Genomic DNA, 22,384 nt, shown 5'->3' with positions numbered 1-22,384 from the left:
AGAGGCTCCGGAGGTCAAATCTGGGGATCGGTTTATATGTGGGGCTATATATAATTATGGACCTATATGGACCAATTTTTGCATGGTTGTTAGAAATCGAATGGAATTTGCTTCTCTTAGAAAATCCGCAAGCCAAATTTGGGGATCGGTTTATATGGGTGCTATATATAATTATGGACCGATATGGACCAATTCTGGCATGGTTTTTAAATACCATATTCTAACACCACGTACCAAATTTCAACCGGATCGGATGAATTTTGCTCCTTCAAGAGGCTCCGGAGGTCAAATCAGGGGATCGGTTTATATGGGGGCTATATATAATTATGGACCGATATGGACCAATTTTTGCATGGTTGTTAGAGATCGAATGAAATTTGCTTCTCTTAGAGAATCCGCAAGCCAAATTTGGGGATCGGTTTATATGGTGGCTATATATAATTATGGACCGATATGGACCAATTTTTGCATGGTTGTTATCGGCCATATACTAGCACAATGTACCAAATTTCAACCGATTCTGATGAATTTTGCTCTTCCAAGGGGCTCCGGAGGTCAAATCTGGGGATCGGTTTATATGGGGGTTATATATATTTATGGATCGATATGGACCACTTCTGGCATGGTTGTTAGAGACCATATACTAACACCACGTACCAAATTTCAGCCGGATCGAATGAAATTTGCTTCTCTTAGAGGCTCCGCAAGCCAAATCTGGCGATCGGTTTATATGGGGACTATATATAAATATGGGCCGATATGGACCAATTTTTGCATGATTGTTAAATACCATTTACTAACACCACGTACCAATTTTCAGCCCGATCGAATAAAATTTGCTTCTTTTAGAGGATCCGCAAGCCAAATCTGGCGATCGGTTTATATGGGGGCTATATATAATTATGGGCCGATTTGGACCAATTCTGGAATGGTTGTTAGATACCATATACCAACAACATGTACCAATTTTCAGCCGGATCGAATAAAATTTGCTTCTCTTAGAGGATCCGCAAGCCAAATCTGGTGATCGGTTTATATGGGGGCTATATATAATTATGGGCCGATTTGGACCAATTTTTGCATGGTTGTTAGAGACCATATACTAACACCATGTACCAAATTCCAGCCGGATCGGATGAAATTTGTTTCTCTTAGAGGCTCCGGAGGTCAAATCTGGAGATCGGTTTATATGGGGGCTATATATAATTATGGACCGATATGGACCAATTTTTGGATGGTTGTTAGAAATCGAATGAAATTTGCTTCTCTTAGAGAATCCGCAAGCCAAATTTAGGGATCGGTTTATATGGGGGCTATATATAATTATGGACCGATATGGACCAATTCTGGCATGGTTTTTAAATACCATATACTAACACCACGTACCAAATTTCAACCGGATCGGATGAATTTTGCTCCTTCAAGAGGCTCCGGAGGTCAAATCTCGGGATCGGTTTATATTGGGGCTATATATAATTATGGACCGATATGGACCAATTTTTGCATGATTGTTAGAGACCATATACCAACACCATGTACCAATTTTCAGCCGGATCGAATAAAATTTGCTTCTCTTAGAGGATCCGCAAGCCAAATCTGGGGATCGGTTTATATGGGGGCTGTATATAAATATGGGCCGATATGGACCAATTTTTGCATGATTGTTAAATACCATTTACTAACACCACGTTCCAAATTTAAGCCGGATCGGATGAATTTTCCCACTTTGCCTTTCCTAAAAAATTGAGAAAACCTTTCGATATATTACAATCGAAATTTAGGAAATCTTATTTTGAAAGAAAGAATTTTCGAAAATAAAATTTTGAAAATTTTGAAAAACGGCATTTATTAAAATACAGTAATTTTCATAGTTAAATTCAGAAATTTCAATTTTAGAAAATAGAATTTTCGAATATCTAATTTCCGGGAACGAAATTATTAAACATCTAATTTTCAAAAAAATTATGTTTTGAACATCGAACACCTAGATTAATTTTCCAAAAAAAAATCAAATTCAATTTCCAAAAACAAATAGAATTTTCGAACATATAATACAATAGTCGAATAAGGAATTTTCGAATAAGAGCATTTCGAACATCGAATTTTCGAAAAAAAGATATTTCGAACGTCTAGTTTTGGAATATGAATATTTCGAACATCGAATTTATGTTTTGAACATCGAACACCTAGATTAATTTTCCAACAAAAATCAAATTCAATTTCCAAGAACAAGTCGAATTTTCGAACATACAATACAATAGTCGAATAAGAAATTCTCGAATAATAGCATTTAGAACATCGAATTTTCGAAAAAAAGATATTTCGAACGTCTATTTTTGGAATATGAATATTTCGAACATCGAATTTTCGAATAATTAATTTCTGAACTGTTCCAAACACGATTTTGCGATAAAGGATATATCGAAAAACGATATTTCGTAGATCGAATTTTTGAAAAATGTTATTAGGTTAGGTTAGGTGGCAGCCCGATGTATCTGGCTCACTTAGACTATTCACTCCATTGTGATACCACATTGGTGAACTTGTGATATCACGATATTACGAATATCGACAAATGTTATTTCGAACATCGAAAATTTGCCATTTATTTCAAAATAACTTTCGAACTTAAAATTTAGAAAATACATTTTTCGGGCATGGCAAATTAAAACATTTGGAAACGTATGTCTGCTCTTAGCCAACAAATCCAATTTAGTCGGATGTCCTTCGCAATTCTATATTCGAACATTGGCTTTGCAAAAATGGAGTTTTTGACATCTGCATAGCTGAAAATCAAATTTCGAAATTTAAATTTTAAAATCTAATGAACATCAATTTTTGAACTCATAATTATTCCTAATTACTAAAATCGAATTTTCGAAAAAAAGACTTTCAAACATCGAATTTTCAAAGCTGGAAAGATTTGAAAATTAGATTTTAGAATATCATAAATGAATATTTCGAACATTAGTTTTTCGAAAATGATATTTTCAAACAACAATATTCCGAGTTATCAAAAATAAAATGGTTGCCGAAAATGGAGTTTTCAAAAACTGAATTTTTTAAAATCGAATTTTCAAAACATAAATTTTCAAACCCCAAATTGCAGAAGTTTTCCATAATCGAATTTGCGAACTTTCGTAAATCGACTTTCCGCAAAAAAACATATTTCGCGCATCGAATTTTCAAAGCAAGCAAATTTCGAAAATTATATATTAGAATATCAAATTTTCGAACATCACGCTTTCGATCATCGAATTTTCGAACAACAAAAAATAAAATTTGTTTAAATTTTTATTTTCGAACATGAACTTTTCGAAAACCAAATTATTTAACTTCAAATTTTCGTACAACAAAATTTCGGAAATTGAATTTTCGAAAAAGAATATTTTAAACATAAAATTTTCGAAAATCGTATTTTCGAACATTAACCCTTAAATGCACAAGATCGTCGATTCCTCCGAAAAAATATATAATATGCGAAATGGTGAATAAAAAACATCTGCATACCACATTTTTTTTTTTCAAAAGAAAATTTTGTGTTTTGTTTTTTTTTTTTTATTTTTTTTATTTTGGTTGGTTGTATCTTGTGTACGTTACGAATTAAACTAAGTTTTTATTTACAAAAAAAAAAAAAACAATTTGATTTTAGTAGAGAATAGAGATATGTTTACACTACACATCTCTTTTACCAACATAACTTTTAACACTGGAAAACATTATTTAACTTCCAATTTGTAGTTTTTTGAATTTTTGATCAAAATTTGATTTTTTTTAACTGCAGATTACTCAAAAGTACAACAAATTTTCCAAAAACAAATATTTTTAGAAATAGAACTATGATGTATTAAATACAACAAACTTAATTTCATAGAATTCGATCAAAACATTAAGACGGGAGAATTTTCTTCTTGTTGTATCTTAAAGGATACAGTATGCATTTAAGGGTTAAAATTCATTTAGGAACATTAAATGTTTGAAAATTGAATTTTTGAAAATCGAGAATAAAATTTTTGAAATTTGAATTTTCGAATAAAGGGTGATACGGTCAAAATTTGGTCAATATAAACTTGACGTATTTCTTTCAATTTTGCATTTAAAAAACCTGAACACCCCTCATTTTGTAGGTGTGTGTGTAGAATGTTGGTCCTATTTTGATTTTGGAATTCACTCTTCAGTTGTCAAAATGCCGTCCAAGCAAGAAGAGCAGCGTATCAAAATTTTGCTCGCGCATCGCGAAAATCCGAGCTACTCGCACGCAAAGCTGGCAAAATTGCTAAAAGTTGCCAAATCAACCGTTACAAATGTAATTAAAGTGTTTGGGGAACGTTTGTCGACAGCCAGGAAGTCTGGATCGGGGGAAATCGAAAACCGGAACGCGCTGAGACGACAAAGAGAGTTGCCGGTAGTTTCAAGCGAAACCCTAACTTCTCTCTCCGAGAAGCTGGGTGTATCGTCTACAACCGTGCATCGAGCCAAAAAACGGGCCGGACTATCGACTTACAAGAAGGTAGTGACTCCAAATCGCGATGATAAACAAAATACGACGGCCAAAGCGCGATCCCGGAGGCTGTACACGACGATGCTGACGAAGTTTGACTGCGTGGTAATGGACGACGAAACCTACGTCAAAGCCGACTACAAGCAGCTTCCGGGACAGGAGTTTTATACGGCAAAAGGAAGGGGAAAGGTAGCAGATATTTTCAAGCACATAAAACTGTCAAAGTTCGCAAAGAAATATCTGGTTTGGCAAGCCATCTGTACCTGTGGCTTGAAAAGCGGCATTTTCATAGCTTCCGGGACTGTCAACCAAGAAATTTACGTGAAAGAGTGTTTGAATAAACGTCTGCTGCCTTTCCTGAAGAAACACGGTTGTTCCGTACTGTTTTGGCCGGATTTGGCATCTTGCCATTACGGTAAACAGGCCATGGAGTGGTACGCCGCCAACAACGTGCAGGTGGTTCCCAAGGAGAAGAACCCTCCCAACACGCCAGAGCTCCGCCCAATTGAGAAATACTGGGCTATTGTCAAGCGGAACCTAAAGAAGACCAAAAAAACTGCTAAGGACGGACGAGCAGCAGTTCAAGGCAAACTGGCTTTCTGCGGCGAAGAAGGTGGACAAGGTGGCTATACAAAATCTGATGGCAGGTGTCAAGCGTGAGGCCCGGCAATTCGGATTTCGAAAAGCGAAAGCCTAACTGAATATTTTTCCTGAATTTTATACAAATTGAACTTGAAAAAGAAATTTAATTTGATTTTTTAAATAAACGATTTCACCGATTTACACGCGTTTTCCCTTGACCAAATTTTGACCGTATCACCCTTTATCACATTTTCGAAAACCGAATTGTTTATCTACGAATTTTCAAAAATCAAATTTTCAAGTCAAATTTTCGAAATAGGTTATTTTGAACATAGAATTTTCGAAAATTATATTTTTGAATATTAACATTCCGAATTTTCGTAAATCGAGTTTTCAAATATACAATTTTCGAAAACCGAAATATTTAACTTCGAATTTTCGAAAACCACATTTTCGAAACTCGAATTTACGACCATTGAATTTTTGCACATTTAAATTTCGCAAATAGAATTTTCGAATATCCAATTTTCGAAAACCGAATTATTTAACTTCGAATTTTCGAACATGAAAATTTCGAAAATCAAATTTTCGATCATCAAAATTTCGAACATCGATTTTTCGAACATCGATTTTCGCACATTAAAATTTCGAAAATCAAATTTTCGAATATCCAATCGAGTTTTCGAATTTCCCATTTTCGAACGCCGAATTATTTAAGTTCAAATTTTCGAACATCGAATTTTCGAACATTGAATTTTTGAAAATGAAATTTTTGGAAATCGAATTTTCGCACATCAAAATTTTGAAAATCAAATTTTTGAAAATCAAATTATCGAAAATCGCACATCAAAATTTTGAAAATCAAATTTTTGAAAATCAAATTATCGAAAATCGAATTTTCGAATATCCAGTCGTGTTTTCGAATTTCCCATTTCCGAAAGCCGAATTATTTGAGTTCGAATTTTCGAACATCAAAATTTCGAAAATCAAATTTTCGAACATCAAAATTTCGAAACTCGATTTTTCAAACATCGATTTTCGCACATCAAAATTTCAAAAATCGATTTTTCGCACGTTAAAATTTCGAAAATCGAATTTTCGAATTTCCCATTTTCGAAAGCCGAATTATTTAAGTTCGAATTTTCGAACATCAAAATTTCGAAAATCGAATTTTCGAACATTAAATTGTTGAAAATGAAATTTTTGGAAATGGAATTTTCGCACATCAAAATTTTGAAAATCAAATTATCGAAAATCGAATTTTCGAATATCCAATCGAGTTGTCGAATTTCCCATTTTCGAAAGCCGAATTATTTAAGTTCGAATTTTCGAACATCAAATTTTCGAAATCGAATTTTCGAACATCGAATCTTCGAATCTTCGAATATTGACTTTTTGAAAATGAAATTTTTGGAAATCGAATTTTCGCACATCAAAATTTTGAAAATCAAATTATAGAAAATCGAATTTTCGCACATCAAAAATTTCGAAAATAGAATTTCCACACATCAAATTTTCGAAAATCGAAATTTCTTTTTTTTATATATGCTATCATTTGTTTTCTTTAAATTAAAGCTTAATACCAGGAACAAAATTTCCATACTACAATCATGATCATGATCATTAAGCATTGCATGGTTGGTCATGGCTTGCTTGGGTATTCAAGTTAAACTCTCATCTCCCGCATATTGCATGTCATGATGTTACGGTCAGTGACTAAATGAAATACTTGACGTGTCTGGTCAGCAAAATTATAGCCGGTAATGATCATCCACCATTAAGTAAAACCAATGGATTTCAAATTTGAATGTATTGACATAGGTGGAGGTCAATTAGAGAAGAGACCATTGAATATATAGAGCATTCTGAAATGGAAACAAATATAGACGACTACAATAAAGAAAGAGTCTACTCTACAACAGATCCCAGAGTCATCATCATCATCATGGTCATTATTAGTATTAATAAAAAACAGAATTGTATGTGAGTTTTGGACTTTTCTGATCTCAAATGGAAATTTCATTGTTGTTGTGTTTGAAGAGGGGTACAAAAGCGGGCCATAGAAAATCGTTCCATAATAATTATTATTACTTTTTTTTTTGGTTTGATGGGTATAGGTCTGTCCATTGGTGTTTTGCTTTGCTTGTTCTTTTTTTTGCACAAAATTCAAGTGTAGGGAATTAAATATAATATGGAAAAATAATAATACAACAACAAGAACAAGAGCCAGAAAAATCATCATCAGCATCAGATATTGAAACATTTGGAAAATAATACATTAAAAGCTTGGTGTTGATGTTGCTGTTGTTGTTGTTGGCGTTTTGAGTATTTCAAAATGGCACTTTGAATGGGGCTACTGGAAAACCAAATATCCCCAATGAAAATGTTCAGTTAAACATCAAGCGTTGAATTGATCGGATAGTAGGAAATAAAAAATCGCCTGGAAGAGAATAAAAACGATCCGTGGGCTTTTGTTTTATTTTTCTTTTTTGCAAAATATTCTGTAATGTCAAAACTTTTTTTAATGGCTGCCGTGCTAAGCTTCACGGTTATGGGAAGCTTGGCATCAGCCCAACAAACCTCCCAAGAAGATCAAGCGGAAGGTTTATCCGAACAACAAGATAGTGATAGTGACGATGTCGGGGAAACCGATGAGGGCTCAATAGCAGAGATGATGAGTGAAGACTATGGCGATTATCCTGTAAGAGTTCTGAAAGAAGTCGATGTGGCCACCTTAAATGAGAATTGTGTCAATGGTGAATGCCGAGATTTGATATTCGATGATCCCTCAGAGGTGGTATTCTTCGAGACCAAACCAGCGGTACGCTTTACCTCGGGCTCAACCTATAAATTTAAGAAACCCCAAGAATATGATGTCTTGAAATTTTTGGATTCCCGTTTTGCCAATTTCCCCCTGAATCTTTTCTATTCGCTGAAAGTTCGGGAATTGGATATGCGCAATTGTTCCATACAAAGCCTAACCTGGGATAATTTTTTGCAAGCTGATCAGTTAACGATTTTATTGCTGTCCGATAATGATTTAATGGAAATTCCTCCCATGACATTTAATAGTGCCGAGAATTTGGCTTTTCTCTTTTTGGATGGCAATGATATTGAGACGCTACATCGTGATTCTTTCAAGGAATTGCAGAAACTCTATATGCTGGATTTGCATGATAATCGTATCGCCACTTTGCCCGAAGAGGTTTTCACCCATCTGCCAGCTTTGCAGCAATTAAATTTAGCCGGTAATCGTTTGCAGACCATAGGCGATTTGCTCTTCATTAAAAATCCCCGTTTGGTGAGTTTGAGTTTGGAGAGAAATTCGCTGGAGACCATTAGTGATTATGCCTTCCAAAATCAAGAGGATATGGAATACATTGGCATCTCCCATAATAAGCCTTTGCAAACATTAGTGGGAAATATGCGTGTGGATAATCTATGGGCCCGTAATTGTTCCATAACACGAGTGAATATCTATGGTCGAGTGAAAAATGCCGATTTCCAATTTAATCAAATTTCCGAATTGTATTTCACTCGGCCCGAAGAAGTGGAAACTTTGCGTCTTAGCGATAATTCTCTTTTGCAAATTGCCTCATTAAGTCAAGCCACCAATTTGCAATATTTCGATCTTTCCAATAATCCTCAATTGCAAACTTTACCAGAATTTTGGCAAGCTGACTCTTTGGAGGTTTTGGATCTTAGCAACACCTCTCTCCGCACTATACCCATTGGCATATTGTCTGCATCGGAGAAATTGAAATCCCTCAACGTTTCCAATAATCATCTGAAACGTATTGATCCTGGAGATTTTAAATATTTCGAAAAGCTCGATCATCTCTATATACATCGTAATAATTGGAATTGTTATAGTCTACAAATCATCATGGATATGTTAATAAAACCCTGGAAGATTAGCTATACCATGGATGATTACGATGATAATTTTCCGGGTGAATATATAGGAGGTATTAAGTGTATGTATCGCATGAATGATGATGCTGCTGATGCTGATGACGGTGATGGTTATGATGTTTCCGACAATGATTTGGAAAATAATCTGATAGAACCTTTATCGATGGCCCGTTTGGCCTCCAAGCTTACTCAAGCCATAACCGAAAGTGAATCTGTGCATGAGTCCTCACAAATCTATGAGGATAATTTGTCGCAGCAGGTTTCCGATATTGATATTTTACGCACCGAATTAAAAGCTATTGTGGGTATATATGAGCAAAAATTTTCACATTTCTCCAATAAAATTGAGGAATTGGATAATCGTTTGAGGGCATTTGAACAATTCAATAAAACCCTATGGCAGCAGGTTACCATAACAATTTGAGCGAGAGCGATCGGGCGAGCGAAATTTTTAATTGAATTCTTTGAATTTTCATTTTTTTTCTAATGGCAATAGTTTCTTCTTGTGAAATATTTTATTTATTGTATATATTAAAATTTTCTTCTTTTCTCTGTGAATGTATATAATTTTTTTTCAATGTTGTATAGTAAAATAAGAATAATGATTTCTCTTTTTGGTTAAATGTAAATTTTGTTTTTATTTATTTTCGCTTTTCCCATAAATGCTGGTATGGTTTAAGAGTTAGAGATTTTAGTAAAATGAATGCGAAGGGGGTGGGGGGGTGGTAGGGTTTCAATTATATATAGAATCCCAAATTATATAGAAAAATGGTCTCAACATTTCGTATTTTTCGTTTATTGTTAAAGATGTCTATAAAAATGCATTTTGATATTCAACAATATGGAAAATTTTAGAGATTATTTAGATTAAAGTCGCTACTTTAAAATAACATCGAGAAATAAATCGAAAATAAGTGGTGAAATATAGTTTGGTGTCGTTTTCGAATGTCCTCCTAAGTGGACATCGGTAGTCAAAGGGTTAAAATGAAATTTATATTCACAGGTTGGCAACGCACAACAAATGATGAGTTTAATTTTTTTCAGGGTTGCCAAACGTTTCATTGCATTCCACTATGGGGCCAACGACCGGATTCTGATAAAATGTTGACAAAATTTTCTATTGAAATAAAGTTTTGACAAAAGTTTCTATTGAAATAAAATTTTGACAAAATTTTCTACAGAAATAAATTTTTGACAAATTTTTCTACAGAAATAAATTTTTGACAAAATTGCTATAGAAATAAAATTTTAACAAAAATTTCTACAGAAAGAAAATTTTGAAAAAAAAATTTATAAAGAAATACAATTTTGACAAAATTTTCTATAGAAATAAAATCTTGGCAAAAGTTGCTATAGAAATAAAATTTTAACAAAATTTTCTATAGAAATAAAATTTAACAAGTATATACGGCCGTAAGTTCGGCCAGGCCGAATCTTATGTACCCTCCACCATGGATTGCGTAGGAACTTCTACTAAAGGCTGTCATCCACAATCGAATTACTTGGGTTGCGATAACACTTGCCGATGGCAAGGTATCGTAAAACTTTTTAACACTGTCTTCTAAATTGTAAGTTAGCCCATACGGGGTATATATTAAACAAAAAAAGGCCGATTAAATACGTATATAATATAGTTTGACAAAATTTTCTATAGAAATGAAAACTTGACAAAATTTTCTATAGAAATAAAATTTTGACAAAATTTTCTATAGAAATAAAAACTTGACAAAATTTTCTATAGAAATAAAATGTTGACAAAATTTTCTATGGAAGTAAAATGTTGACAAAATTTTGTATAGAAATAAAAAGGTGACAAAATTTTCTACAGAAATAAATTTTTTACAAAATTTTCTATAAAAATAAAATTTTGACAAAACTTTCTATGGAAATAAAATTTTGACAAACATTTCTATAGAAATAAACGTTTGACAAAACTTTCTATAGAAATGAAATTTTGACACAACTTTCTATAGTAATAAAATTTGACAAAATTTTCTATGGAAATAAAGTTTTGGTATTATTTTTGGCGATATGGACCAATTTTTGTGTAATAAGTCATCGGCTATATATAACTAAAGACCGATATTGACCAATTTTTACATGGCTGTTAGAGGCCATATATTGACAAAATGTATCAAATTTCAACCGCATCGGATGACTTTTGCTATATATAATTATGGACCGATATGGACCAATTTTTGCATGGTTGTTAGATACCATATACTTACACCATGTACCAAATTTCAACTGGATCGGATGAATTTCGCTCCTCCAAGAGGCTCCTGAGGTCAAATCTGGGGATCGGTTTATATGGGGGCTATATATAATTATGGACCGATATGGACCAATTTTTGCATGGTTGTTAGAGACCGTATACTAACATCAGGTACCACATTTCAACCGGATCGGATGAATTTTTCCCCTCCAAGAGGCTCCGGAGGTCAAATCTGGGGATCGGTTTATATGGGGGCTATATATAATTATGGACCGACATGGACCAATTTTTGCATGGGTGTTAGAGACCGTATACTAAGATTACGTACTAAATTTCAACCGGATCGGATGAATTTTGCTCCTCCAAGAGGCTCCGGAGGTCAAATCTGGGGATCGGTTTATATGGAAGCTATATATAATTATGGACCGATATGGACCAATTTTTGCATGGTTGTTAGAGGCCGTATACTAACATCAGGTACCAAATTTCAACCGGATCGGATGAATTTTGCTGCTCCGGGAGGCTCCCCAAGCCAAATTTGGGGATCGGTTTATATGGGGGCTATACGTAAACGTGGTCCGATATGGCCGATTTTCAATACCATCCGACCTACATCAATAACAACTACTTGTGCCAAGTTTCAAGTCGATAGCTTGTTTCGTTCGGAAGTTAGCGTGATTTCCACAGACGGACGGACAGCCGGACAGACGGACAGACGGACGGACGGACGGACATGCTTAGATCGACTCAGAATTTCACCACGACCCAGAATATATATACTTTATGGGGTCTTAGAGCAATATTTCGATGTGTTACAAACGGAATGACAAAGTTAATATACCCCCATCCTATGGTGGAGGGTATAAAAAAATTTTCTATAGACATAAAATTTTGACAAACATTTTTTCATAAAAATAAAATTTTGACAAAATTTTTTATAGATATAAAATTTTGACAAAATTTTCCATTGAAATAAAATGTTGACAAAATTTTCTATAGAAATAAAAATTTAACAAAATTTTCGATAGAAATAAAATTTTGACAAAATTTTCTATAGAAATTAAATTTTGACAAAAGATTCTATAGAAATAAAATTTTAACAAAATTTTCTATAGAAATAAAATTTTGACAAAATTTTCTATAAATATAAAATTTGCCAAAAATTTTCTATAGAAATAAAATTTTGACAAAAGTTTCTATAAAAATAAAATTTTGACAACATTTTCTATAGAAATAAAATTTTGACAAATTTTCTATAGATATAAAATTTTCTACAGAAATAAAATTTTGACAAAAGTTTTTATAGAAATAAAATTTTGACACAATTTTCTATAAAAGTAAAATTTTGACAAAATTTTCTATAGATATAAAATTTTGGCAAAATTTTCCATAGACACAAATCTTTATACAGAAATAAAATTTTACAAAGTATTCTATAGAAATAAAGTTTTGACGAAATTTTCTATAGAAAAAAAATTTAAAAAAAAAATTTCTATATATATATATAAAGATTGACAAAAATTTTCTATAGACATAAAATTTTGACAAAAATTTTTATAGATATAAATTTTTGACAAAATTTTTTATAGAAATAAAATTTTGGCAAAATTTTCTATAGAAATAAAATTTTGACAAAATGTTCAATAGGAATAAAATTTTGATAAATGTTTCTATTGAAATAAAATGTTGACAAAATTTTCTAAAGAAATAAAAATTTAACAAAATTTCGATAGAAATAAAATTTTGACAAAACTTTCTAAAGAAATAAAATTTTGACAAAAGTGTCTATAAAAATAAAATTTTGACAAAATTTTCTATAAAAATAACATTTTGACAAATTTTCTATAGATATAAAATATTGCCAAAATTTTCTATACAGAAAATTCGCACATCGCACATAGAAATAAAATTTTGACAAAATTTTCTATAGAAATAAAATGTTTACAGAATTTTTTATAGAAATAAAATTTTGAGAAAATTTTCTATAGAAATAAAAATTTAACAAAATTTCGATAGAAATAAAATTTTGACAAAAATTTCCATAGAAATAAAATTTTGATAAAATCTTCTATAGAAATAATATTTTGACAAAAGTTTCTACAGAAATAAAAGTTTGACCAAATTTGCTATAGAAATAAAACTTTGACAAAATTTTCTATAGAAATAAAATTTTGACAAAATTTTGTATAGAACTAAAATGTTGACAAAATTTTCTATAGAAATAAAGTTTTGACAAATTTTTCTATGGATATAAAGTTTTGACAACATTTTCAATAGATATAAAGTTTTTACAAATGTTTCTATAGATATAAAGTTTTGACAAATGTTTCTATAGAAATAAAGTTTTACAAATTTTTCTATAGAAACAAAATTTTGACAAAATTTTCTATAGAAATAAAATTTTGAAAAAATTTCCTATAGATATAAAATTTTGACAAAATTTTCTATAGTAATAAAATTAAAAAAAAAATTCTATTTATATAAAGTTTTGACAAAGTTTTCTATAAAATTAAAATTTTAACCAAATTTTCTATAGAAATAAAATTTTGATAAAATGTTCTATAGAAATAAAATTTTGACAAAATTTTTTATAAAATAAAATTTTTAAAAAATTTTCTTTAGAAAAAAAATTTAACAAAATTTTCTATAGAAATAAAATTTTGACAAAATTTTCTATAGAAATACATTTTTGACAAAATTTTCTATAGAAATAAAATGTTGACAAAATTTACTATAGAAATAAAATGTTGACAAAATTTTTTATGGAAATAAAATTTTGGCAAAATTTTCTATAGAAATAAAATTTTGACAAAATGTTCAATAGGAATAAAATTTTGATAAATGTTTCTATAGAAATAAAATTTTGACAATATTTTCTATAGAAACAAAAATTTAACAAAATTTCCTATAGAAATAAAGTTTTAACAAAATTTTCTATAGAAATAAAATTTTGACAAAATTGTCTATAGTAATAAAATTTTGACAAAATTTTCTATAGAAATAAAAATTTGACAAACATTTTATAGAAATAAAATTTTTATAATATTTTCTATAGAAAAAAAATTTGAAAAAGTTTTCTATAGAAATAAAATTTTCATACGTTTTGTTATTGTTGATTTGATTTCAGCTTAAATCAAAAACAACAACAAAATAAAATTTTGACAAAATTTTCTATTGAAATAAAATGTAGACAAAATTTTCTATAGAAATAAAAATTTAACAAAATTTTCGATAGAAATAAAATTTTGACAAAATTTTCTATAGAAATAAAATTTTGACAAAATTTTCTATAGATATAAAATTTGCCAAAATTTTCTATACAGAAAATTCGCCCATTGACTTTCAAATAAAAACGAAATTTATGTTCATAGGCCCACTGAGTAGTTTTCGGAGATGCCACACGCTTCATTTGAAATTCCATGGTTTTACTAAAAATAAATTTCCGTAGTGGATTTTATTTCAATAGAAATAAAATTTTGCAAAAATTGTCTATAGAAATAAAATTTTGAAAAAATTTCCTACAGAAATAAAATTTTGACAAAATTTTCTATAGAAATAAAATTTTGACAAACTTGTCTATGGAAATAAAATTTTGATAAAATTTTCTCTAGAAATAAAATTTTTACAAAATTTTCTATAGAAATAAAATTTTGACAAATTTTTCTATAGAAATAAAATTTTGACAAAATTTTCTATAGAAACAAAAATTTAAGAAAATTTTGACAAAATTTTCTATAGAAATAAAATTTTGATGAAATTCTATAGAAATAAAGTTTTTACACAATTTTTAGTAAATATAAAGTTTTGACAAAATTTTCTGTAGAAATAAAGTTGTGACAACATTTTCTATAGAAATAAAATTTTAACAAAATTTTGAATAGAAATACATTTTTAACAAAATTTTCTATAGAAATAAAATTTTGACAAAATTTTCTTAGAAATAAAATTGTGACAAAATTTTCTATAGAAATAAAATTTTGACAAAATTTTCTATAGAAATAACATTTTGACAAAATTTTCTATAGAAATAACATTTTGACAAAATTTTCTATAGAAATAAAAATTTAACAAAACTTCCTATTGAAATAAAGTTTTAACAAAATTTTCTATAGAAATAAAATTTTTTATATATTATTTATATAATATATAATATATAAAATTTTTAATAAATATAAAGTTTTGACAAAATTTTCTATAGAAATAAAGTTTTACAAAATTTTCTATAGAAATAACATTTTGACAAAATTTTCTATAGAAATAAAATTTTCCATTTGTTTTGTTTTGTTATTGTTGGTTTTGTTCTTTAAGCATTGTTGTTGTTTTTTATTTCAGCTTAAAACCATACATTGACTAAACTACAAGAGTAGCTTAACCAACAGAGGAAAAGAATGTTTGAATTTTGACAAAATTTTCTATAGAAATAAAATTTTGACAAAATTTTCTATAGAAATAAAATTTTGACAAAATTTTCTATAGAAATAAATTTTTGACAAAATTTTCTATAGAAATAAAATTTTGACAAAATTTTCTATAGAAATAAAATTTCGACAAGATTTTCTATAGAAATAAAATTTCGACAAGATTTTCTATAGGAATAAAATTTCGACAAAATTTTCTATAGAAATAAAATTTTGACAAAATTCGAGTGGCAACTGTAATTTGGGGTCAGAGCTCAAAGTTTCACTCTGAGAAATTTGAAAAATTGCACAGAGACTACAGTCGACATTTTAGTAATGTGTGAATAATATTGAATTCGCAGACTCAAATCACTGCGACAAAATGTTGTGTATTCGATTGACAAGAACATCTCAAAAAAGAAACAAGTACGAATTTTTCCTATTGTTTAGATTTTTACAAAATCCCTAATATTTCTAGCTAAAGTGTGGACATCTGGTTGATACAATTGTTTTCTTTTAATATTATTGATTTTCATTCTGAAAAACGGTTGTAAAACTGACCCTTTTGAAAGACAGGGACGTATCAGAAATACATACAGTGAGGAATATGTAGCCAGCGTTGCCAACCGACACCATACATTTTTTCCTCTAAAACAAAGATTTTTAGTAGCAGCCTTAAATTACATCATTACATATAAAAAAATTATTCTTTGTGATCCCCAGGTTTGAAACTCAAAACAAACGAAGCCAAAACAATAAGGTCTAAAAACCTGTCTTCAAAAAAAGCTTTAATGTATCCATTTAAATCGGAAAATATTTCTTATAAATCGTAAAATATAAGCAGAATGCTGCTTTGTCTATGTTAAAAAGAATAAAATGATAACAAAGCACATTTAAAAAGGTAAGGTGAATAAACATTTTATTTTTATATATAAAACAAAAGCCAAATCAAAGAAATCACCTTTGTATTACCAGCAAAATGGCAAAACAATTGAAAGAGCAACAATTGCATATGTTGCCAACTATGATGATAAGAATAATCAACAATGGCACACTCACTCATCAACAAAGGCGAAATTACACGCCAAAAATACAACACTGTTGCCGCCTACTACTAATAAGCTAGCCACTCAGCCAATTGTTTACATTGCATATACATATGGGTGAATAGATATGTGGGGGAGTGTGGTGGATATACACTGACTGTTTCTTCTAACCAACAATAAAAGGTGCAGCCCAGGGATGGAAAATACAATTTTTAAGAAAGTACAAAAAAGGTATTTTTTGAGCGGAAAGGTACTTTTTACTAAATTTCAACAAAAATTTCACTGGAAGATTATTGTCAAGAGACTGAATTTTAAATAAAATAAAATTTTGACAAAATTTTCTATATAAATAAAATTTTGCAAACATTTTCTATAGAAATAAAATTTTGCAAAAAAATTCTACAGAAAAAAAAATTTGCAAAATTTTTTCGATAGAAATAAAATTTTGCAAAAATTTCCTATAGAAATAAAATTTTTACAAAATTTTCAATTGAAATAAAATTTTGACAAAATTTTCTATAAAAATAAAATTTTGCAAAAATTCTATATAGAAATAAAATTTTGACAACACCGAAATAAAAAATAGATAATATAGAATCGCATTCTTTTTTCGACTAAAACATTCTTGAAGTTCAATAAAATCCTGTTTTTGACTATGTCTTTTACAAAATCGAGATTTTCTTCCCACATGAACATGTCTGTTTTGCCATATTTGTAAAAGACTATTAGCAAATAAGGTTGATAAAGACTTTCTCAAAATATTAAAATATTTTGTCAAAGCTATTGTACCATAAATCTGATATCGACTCAAAAATGTCTACACAAAAGGTACTAAATCCTTCGCGGGGGTACTACGGTACTGACCGGGGTGAAAAAGTATTGAAAAAAGTACTATAGTACTGCATTTTCCATCCCTGGTGCAGCCTATACAAAGGAGAGTGAGAGCAAATAATGTGGGAGAGTGTATGTCGCATAACTGTCTGCCGCCAACAACCTAATCTCTTTCATGCATAGAGTAGATGACGGAAATGAAAATTGCAATTGAATGGATGACATTGCATTTGTTTCCGATAAACATGATAATTTTATTAATTCACATAGGCATTATTTCTTTAATAGATTTCTTGTTTTTGTTGTTGTTCGTATTCTCTATATAGGCGTTGCCAATTAGGGCATAGACTATGATATTAAAAAAACAAAACGCGGAATAGCATCAGTGCTGCCGCTAGTGAAAAATTGCGTGAAGTAGATTTTGGAAAAAAGTGGAGTAGATTGAATAAAATTGAAGTAGCATACATTTTTGAAAACAAAACAATAGAATTTATTTCATTATACCCTCCACCATAGGATGACACATCGAAATATTGCTCTAAGACCCCATAAAGTATATATATTCTGGGTCGTTGTGAAATTCTGAGTCGATCTGAGCATGTCCGTCCGTCCGTGCGTCTGTTGAAATCACGCTAACTTCCGAACGAAAGAAGCTATCGACTTGAAACTTTGCACAAGTAATTGTTATCGATGTAGGTCGGATGGTATTGCAAATGAGCCATATCGGTCCACTTTTACGTATAGCCCCCATATAAACGGACCCCCAAATTTGGCTTGCAGGGACTCTAAGAGAAGCAAATTTCATCCGATCCAGCTGAAATTTGTACATGGTTTCAGCATATGATCTCTAACAACCATGCAAACATTGGTCCACATCGGTCCATAATTATATATAGCCCCTATATAAAACGATCCCCCGATTTGGCTTTCGGAGCCTCTAAGAGAAGCAAATTTCACCCGATACGGCTGAAATTTGGTACATGGTGTAAGTATATGGTCTCTAACACCTATGCAAAAATTGGTCCACATCGGTTAATAATTCAATGATTAAAACCGCTGTTCATCGTAATTAAAGGAATAGGAAAAGCAATTAGGTAATATGGGAAAAATTTTAAAAATTTGAAGCAGAACAAAAAGTGAAGCAGATTTTTGGAAGAAGGAGTGACGAAGTAAATTTTGTGAAAATGAAGCAAAATACTTCGATTGAAGTAGTAGCGGCAGCACTGAATAGCATATCTCCGAGAGCACGTTTGTCAATTATCAGCATGAAAATGCATCTGATAAATAAATATATTTTTATTCATAGCAGAAATAAGCATTTTTTATTGATAATTATACGAGCGTGCCTTTAGCTATGGATGTGGGTGTAAATCTTCATTTAATTGTTGTATTAATAACTTTCTTTGTTTGTCGTTGTTTTTGTGTATGTCTTCAACCTTATGGTCGAATATTTTTATTATTTTGGATACATTTGTTGTATACTACATTGTTTGCTTTTGTTCGAGTGTACATTCGTCTAGAATGGTATTCTATTTAAATTATCTATATGGGCTATTCCATGACAAAAAGGATAACAAAAATGTTAAATTTCTTGTCATAAAGGGGTTTCGCCAGAGTATACTTGACAATGGTGGAAGATCTGGCACACCGAATAAACAATAAACCCCAAAAAAGAATAGAGGGTTCATTTTCTTGAGTGTATTATTTTGAAAGGAGCTATGAGTGAAAGAACCCCATGAAAATGAGCCCCAAAACCTAAATGAAATATTACCCTAAAAATTGGAAAACCATAACACTAGTTTTTTATTTTTTTTCGGGGAGAAACTTCATTTTTTGGACTCGTGTGCATTATAAAAATAAACCCCAATATTTCTTTGAGTGTACCATTACTATTATAAATCACAATGCATTTTGTTTATATTTGCTCATACCTTTCTTCCTTCACTCAAAAGACATTTCCTTTATTTTCTATGGTCTTTTGCTTAATAAGCAAGATGCATGTGTATGGCAATGTAATATTTTTTTTTTGTTTTGCTCTATGTTTCTATGCAACATTCGTCGCTCGTCGTTCGTACCTAGTCATATTGTCATTTCCTATTTCCATCTGTCATTTAGGAAAATCTAATTACTTTGATGACTATACTCAAATGTCATTATTCATAATGACGCGACTGTATGTGAATGGTTTTAGTCGGTGGTTTTTGCTGATATTAGCTGGCTAATGTACGGAAAATTGCTGCTGTTGGCATACATAGCTACTAATGCGCGATTTCTTGGCTTTGCATGCATTTTGAAAATGTTATGGTGGTGCCAAAATGTCTACGACATTAGATGCAATATTCACCACAATATTTCCCTCTCAGCTTCTCTCTACCACTCTCTCGAAGCATTCATGTTTTCTAGAGATCTCAAAAGGTGTCTTTAGCTTATCTTAGTTGTTTTATGGTTTTTGTTTTTATTTTTCAAGTGCAATTTTGGGGTAGTGTTGTTGTTGCTTATACAAAAAATCTGGTTTTCCCCCATGTGACTACAACAAGCTTTTTGGGTGGCAATACATGTGTTTCTTGAGCAGTACTAGTCCTACCGCAGTGGTTGAACTCATATACATCTGGCAATAAATGCTTACAGCATAGGATTTTTTTCTATTGTTGTTGTTGTTTTTATCATCTATTGTTGTTGTTTTTACAAATCGAAAAGAATAAAAAATATTTCTTATGTGGTTATGGTTATGGTTAATGTTAAGTGTTAATGTGGTTGTTGATTCTCGCGTATTTTTCTCCCTCTCTCGTAATTATACAATACAGTAAAATATCGTTTTGTTGCATTGTATTCACGGTTGCCACTCGAGCCAAATATAATCTACCAAAATTGGGGGAAAATTTTACCACAAAACTACCAAACAAAAAATCTTATTTTTCAAAATTTTATTTGTATAGAAAATTTTGTCAAAATATTATTTGTATGGAACATTTTGTCAAAATTTTATTTGTATAGAAAATTTTGTCAAAATTTTATTTCTATAGAAAATTTTGTCAAAATTTTATTTCTATAGAAAATTTTGTCAAAATTTGATTTCTATAGAAATTTTTTTTATCAAAATTTTATGTCCATAGAAAATTTAGTCAAAATTTTATTTCTATAGAAAATTTAGTCAAAATTTTTTTTCTATAGAAAATTTTGTCAAAAATTTATTTCCATAGAAAATTTAGTCAAAATTTAATTCTATAGGAAATTTTGTCAAAATTTCATTTCCATAGAAAATTTGTCAAAATGTTATTTCTATCGAAAATTTTGTAAACTTTTATTTCTATAGAAATTTGTGTCAAAATGTTATTTCTATAGAAAATTGTGTCAAAATTTTATTTCTATAGAAAATACTGTCAAAATTGCATTTCTGTATATAATTTTGTTAAAACTTTATTTCTATAGAAAGTTTTGTCAAATGTTTATTTCCATAGAAAATTTTGTCAAAATTTTATTTCTATAGAAAATTTTGTCAAAATTTTATTTCTATAGAAAAATTTGTCAAAATGTTATTTCTATAGAAATTTTTTTTCAAATGATAGTTCTATAGAAAATTTTGTCAAAATTTTATTTCCATAGAAAATTTTGTTGAAATTTTATTTCCATAGAAAATTTTGTCAAAATTATATTTGTATAGAACATTTTGTCAAAATTTTATTTCCAGAGAACATTTTTTGTCAAAATTTTACTTCCATAGAAAATGATGTCAAAATTTTATTTGTATAGAAAATGTTTCCAAAATTTCATTTCCATAGAAAATTTCGTCAAAATTTTATTCCTATAGAAAATTTTGTCCAAATGTTATTCCTATAGAAAATGTTCCCAAAATTTAATTTCCATAGAAAATTTAGTCAAAATTTTATTTCTATAGAAATTTGTGTCAAAATGTTATTTCTATAGAAAATTGTGTCAAAATTTTATTTCTATAGAAAATATTGTCAAAATTACATTTATATACAAAATTTTGTTAAAACTTTATTTCAATAGAAAATTTTATATCTATAAAAAATTTTGTGAAAATTTTATTCTTATAGAAACTCAGCAAAAAAATTTGGATGTTCTTCTCAAGGCACACCTTTAAAAGAAATTCCAAAAATGCTCTCCCAAAGATGTTCTTAATTTTAAATGCATAGGAAGTTAATTTGAGTCAATTTCTTTATAACTCGCTTTTTTTCATATTTTTAATGGGAAATTTATTTTTTTTTTGTTTCAAATAGGTTAAAAACAGATTATGAATAAATAAAATGGTAAACAATTATTTAAATTTAGCCGAAAAAAATGCTAAATCATTTGTAGAAAAATTTCGAATTTTTGAAAATATTTAATCACAAAAGTTCCAGACAAGCGTTATAATGCATTAAAAATCATAAAAAAAAAATTTAAAAATTATTTATTTGTCAAAATATCACAAAATTTCTTAATTCACATCCAAAACATTGAATTCGCCTCCCACCGGCTGTTTAAATGGTCCTATGACAAGCCTTCTGCGTCAATTTGGCATCACTTCCGAATCCAAAAAGAACATTTTTTGGCGACGCTTTTTTTGCTTGGAAAATTTTTAAAAATTTTATTTACATGGAAAATTATGTCAAAATTTATGTTAAATCGCATCGCTTCTGCGTCAATTTGGCATCACTTCCGAATCCGAAAAACAAATACATAGAATACATAGAAAATTTTGCCAAAATTGTATTTCTATAGAAAATATTGTCAACATTTTCTATAGAAAATTTTGTCACAATTTTATTTCCTTAGAAAATTTAGTCAAAATTTTATTTCCATGGAAAATTTTGTCAAAATTTTATTTCCATAGAAAATTTTGCCAATATTTTATTTCACTAAAAAAATTTTTGTCAAAATTTTATTTCTATAG

At 29.7% G+C, this 22,384-nt stretch overlaps 2 protein-coding genes across 4 annotated transcripts in view; both read left to right on the top strand.

The window, feature by feature from the left end:
* SNF4Agamma (SNF4/AMP-activated protein kinase gamma subunit) overlaps positions 1–22,384 on the top strand; it is a 514,590-nt gene that overhangs the window by 119,797 nt on the left and 372,409 nt on the right. The window lies entirely within an intron of this gene.
* LOC142220959 (uncharacterized) lies at positions 7,465–9,627 on the top strand. Its single transcript, XM_075290406.1, has one exon. The coding sequence runs from the start codon at positions 7,590–7,592 to the stop codon at positions 9,420–9,422; it is 1,833 nt and encodes a 610-aa protein (XP_075146521.1). The 5' UTR covers positions 7,465–7,589; the 3' UTR covers positions 9,423–9,627.

Source organism: Haematobia irritans, chromosome 1 (assembly GCF_050003625.1).
Source record: "Haematobia irritans isolate KBUSLIRL chromosome 1, ASM5000362v1, whole genome shotgun sequence".
In the NCBI taxonomy this organism is placed as follows: domain Eukaryota; kingdom Metazoa; phylum Arthropoda; class Insecta; order Diptera; family Muscidae; genus Haematobia; species Haematobia irritans.
This window is presented reverse-complemented; position numbering and strand designations above follow the sequence as displayed.

What these genes read in the sequence shown, in the direction of transcription:
- LOC142220959 (XM_075290406.1), top strand. Translation starts at nt 7,590, where the DNA reads ATGTCAAAACTTTTTTTAATGGCTGCCGTGCTAAGCTTCACGGTTATG.